The sequence below is a fragment of the Limulus polyphemus genome, unplaced genomic scaffold (assembly GCF_000517525.1).
Source record: "Limulus polyphemus unplaced genomic scaffold, Limulus_polyphemus-2.1.2 Scaffold4168, whole genome shotgun sequence".
Lineage (NCBI taxonomy): Eukaryota > Metazoa > Arthropoda > Merostomata > Xiphosura > Limulidae > Limulus > Limulus polyphemus.
The window spans coordinates 91,263-95,461 of NW_013669778.1; the positions used below are offsets into that span (position 1 = coordinate 91,263).

General features: G+C 29.6%; 1 protein-coding gene across 2 annotated transcripts in view; it reads left to right on the top strand.

Moving 5' to 3' along the window:
* The window catches only part of LOC106470699 (protein phosphatase 1 regulatory subunit 21-like), a 40,395-nt gene extending 36,833 nt beyond the window's left edge, over positions 1–3,562 (top strand). For both annotated transcript variants that reach the window (XM_013931265.2, XM_022399333.1), the window contains exons 19-22: positions 257–379; positions 828–926; positions 1,551–1,664; positions 2,227–3,562. In XM_013931265.2, the coding sequence (XP_013786719.1) occupies positions 257–379; positions 828–926; positions 1,551–1,664; positions 2,227–2,247 (357 nt within the window). In that variant the 3' untranslated portion in view covers positions 2,248–3,562. The remainder of the gene's footprint in view (positions 1–256; positions 380–827; positions 927–1,550; positions 1,665–2,226) is intronic.
* Positions 3,563–4,199: the final 637 nt, after the last annotated feature.

Here is a 4,199-nt window from a genome sequence, read left to right on the forward strand (position 1 = left end):
TACATTTGCTGTTCTGTTAAACTTATATTAAAGTTTTTCTTCATTACCCATTCAAGCTGTCTCCAGCCATTATTAGATCTATTAATTGTACTTTCCATTTTTTAAATCTGTTCACTGTGCACCACAAGATTTGCAAAATCTTAACAGCTCTTTTTTTTTCTATTTAATAAGAGATATTTTATCTGTCTATATTCGGTACAAATATGAAATGGTTAATTACTGTGATGCCCGTAACAAGTGTACAGCTTTCATTTAGGAAAAAGAACAGGAATCAACAGAAAACAAAGACAGCTTGACAAGTTACTTGAAGAGACGAATAGGTCAATTAATTGTGGAAATCCAAAAAGCTGACAGCAAAGCTGTTGCATTTAATTCTGAGGTAAGTTCAAATAAACTGCTTTTCCACCTTTAGTTGATATTATATGCCTTCAAAACTGAAATGAACTTGAAATTGTATAAATAGTATTTTTTTTATATGAAAAGAGCAGATATAGTGAATTTAAAATTAAGAGATATTGCTCATAAAATATTTTACTATTCAGAGTATACAATGGAGTGTATGACCCACCTTAAACAAACAAGTAATTATTATTGTGTGAACAAAATACACATACCATGCTTTTCTTAAATATTGCAGAGTAATATAAGAATATTTTTAAAACTTACATCGTGTTTAAATAGTTATTACACATCTGTAGTCTTCAGAATCATGCAAAAAAAAATGGTTTCATTTTGGTTTTATTGTTAGGTGTAGTTAAATTTATTGATTTTATTAGCTCTTAAAAAGAAAAAATAAGAGACTTATTTGGAATGAATCCTATTCCTAGTGTTGGGCTTTACGACAACGACTTACTCTCGCAGAGGAAGCTCAACACACAATGCAAGAACAACTTGACAATGTAGATGATCTTTCAGAAGAAATGAAGGTGAACCCACACACCTTTTTTTTTCTAGCTGTATTAGTTTTACAAGTTGGTATATCATCACTGAATATTTTTTGTATATTTATCTTTGTATTTTTTATCTCGTACTTAAATATTTTTGTTTTCTTATATCTAAAGAATACATCTTTCTCCACAATTATTATATCAACATACCTGCTCAGATACATTTTCTCTGATTTTCACTCACGAAGGAGACTCGTTGTAGTTGGAAACTAACAGAATGAAGTAGAAATTTAGCAATAAAATAATATTATACTGAAAAGTTGTTTTAATATGAATATTACAATGTGTTTAGCTTTTAGCATGTTCTAACTAGAAAAAAAAAGATAGGATTCGTAATAAATATTAAAGAAAGGGACTAAAGTGTATTTTAAATGTAATTATTCTAGAGTATATGGTATTTCTGAATAACTGGTTGTAAGGCAGTTACATTAAGAGTGCATTGTGTGACAAGTTTGATGTATGGGAAAGAGAATTTTAATGTAAGTTTTGAATAAGCTCTACCAGGCTCAAGTAGTTAGAAAAAGGAAACATGTGAAAGCTGAGGTATGATGTCTTACAACTAAAGTTAGATAAGTTCTCTGAGACTGACTGTATTTTTTACAGCAAAATATGGATGCAGTCATCATGAAATACGAAGAACAACTTGAAACTTTAAGTGAACACGTTTCAAATTTGAATGAAAAACTTGTCCTACAAGAGGGTGAATTAGAAGCTGCCGTAAGTATTAACCACATTTTCTTTAAAAGTTATCAACATTTTGATAATATTTTCAATTTGATACCTTATAAGAATGGATTAAAAGTGCTAGTAGTAAAAATGTATGCCTGGGTATCAAATAATTAGTAGTTTGGATACATTCTTGCTTCTGTATCTTTTCCCTTCAAGATATTATAGTCAAAAAGCCCCCCAGTGGCACAGCAGTATGTCTGCGGACTTACAACGCTAGATACCCGTGGTGGGCAGAGTACAGATAGCCCATTGGGTAGCTTTGTGCTTAATTACAAACAAACAAACAAACTGGTCATAAAGTTAAAAAATGAAACTAACTTCAATGTTTTTTTCACCACGTCCCCCAGTGGCTCAGTAGTAAATCTGAAGGCTTATAATCCTAAAAAAACAGGTTTTCATACCTGCAGCAGACACTGCACATATAGTCCTTTTTGTAGCTTTGTGCTTAGTGACAAAAAGGAAAAGGCATTCCTTAGGTCAAATAAATGTTATAAAACATTTCTTTAAGTAGTTACCTAAAATAACTAGTTAATTTTCTCTTTCTTTTCAGGGCTTAAGGAGACCAAAATGAGATATCGATACCAAAGAACTACCATAGTTTTCAACAGTTCTGACAATGAGGTTATAAGATTTCTAAAGCATATTAAGTATGTAAAAAAATATTATAGGACCACCAACTACGTAAGCATCCTCATTTCAGAATGGAATCAATTTTTTTACATAATAAAAATTATAAATATCAAAAGAGTACAAGTATATTGAGACTGAACAGCAATTGGATTTCAGTTACTTTGATTTTATGATATAATTGTAAAAAATGACTTAAGAGTAATTTAGCAAATTAATCAATTGATAGCTACATATCCTAAAAAGGTACATGATTTTATGTTATTATTATTTTGTTTGTATATAGTACAATTATGTGATTGATGTGTTATATAAATTGTCAGTTTTTACATTTGGTGTAGATGTGTTACATGGAATCTGTTTTGTTTTTTTTATGATTTTTTTGGTATATAAGAAATAAGCATTTCTGTTTACTATTGCATGATGCTTCAACATTCCGGTTTCTTTAATATACCTTTAATACTGTAGCAACAGTATTTTCGTCCTTAACAGAAACATCTGACCACCTTAAATAGTATTTTCTACCTTTGCTTTTTACATAAACTATCAGTATCTTGAGAAAAGTCCACAGTTTCGTGAAATGATCTTTTATTCTTTGTATTATTATATGGTCACACATAAGATACTTCTGAACTGCCAATTGACAAAGTGCTTTAGAAATAAAAAATTAAACAAAACTGTAATACTATTTCTTTGTCTAGTCATCTTTACTGTAAACACGAGCAGTATTTTTAACGTTGCAGCACTCGTTATTTCAGGATATCTGTATCAAATCTTGATGTGTACTAAAGTTTTGAATTGTTAGATTTTAACTCTTTAACGAGTATAATTTACTTAAAACTTCAGAAGTTTTAAGTAAAAGATTAAAAAGTGCACTGTCATAAATTTAAATGCTAGCCAAAAAAATGTTGACTTTGAATATTCAAATTTGATTAATGTTAATTAAATGGAACATTACTTATTTAGACAACAACAGTTTAGTCACATATACATAAGTTTAAATATCTTGCAGAAAAAGGTTGGGGGGGGGGGAGTATAACAATGACACTGTCTGCCCATCTTTAGACATCTGCTTTTTGTTTGGCGACTAATTAGCATAATTCTAACAGCAGATTTTAATCAAACTGTAAAGGTCACTTCCACCTCTAATGGGAAAAAAACTTGTTGATTTTGGAGTTTAAAGATCAATGTCACTATTTAATAAAAAAAAAAAAAAGAAATTATGATTCTTTGCACAAAAAAACAACAAATCCAAAAAATACACCATATTGGAATTAAAGAAAAGCCTATGTTTCAGGGGATCAGCCATTCTACCGCCTATGTTTCAGGGGATGAGCCATTCTACCGATAGCTATTTTCATTTTTGCCTGTACTGAAAAGATTAGATATGAAGTATGAATTATCATACTTTCAGGTTTTGTATATTTATATATAGTAATAACTTGTTTGATTAGTTGAAGTTTGTTTATCTCACAAAAAGATTCATTCAAGGACTTTTATAAATATTGGAAAATCATATAGGAGAAAACAAATAGATAAATCACAACTAGAGAAACCTAGTGAGGGGGAAAAAAAAAATGTTGACTTCAGAAATATTGTTATCTATTATACAAATGCAATTGTTCCAAATAAACTTTTTGAAATACAAGAAAATGACCAGGGTTTACTTATTTTCACACGTATTATTGAGAAGGTTCTGAAAGGTTTAACTCCGAGAAGTAAAATAATCTGGGATAAAATATAACTTGGATTCCACATCAGTTGTTTATAAGATATTATCAGCTGAATATTAGATTGTATCTGAATGTTAATTAGTTTTAGAAATGTAATACAAAGTTAAAGAAAAAAAATGCCCATCATCAAACTGGTCCAGGTGTGGTTAGTGTGTCCAAAATG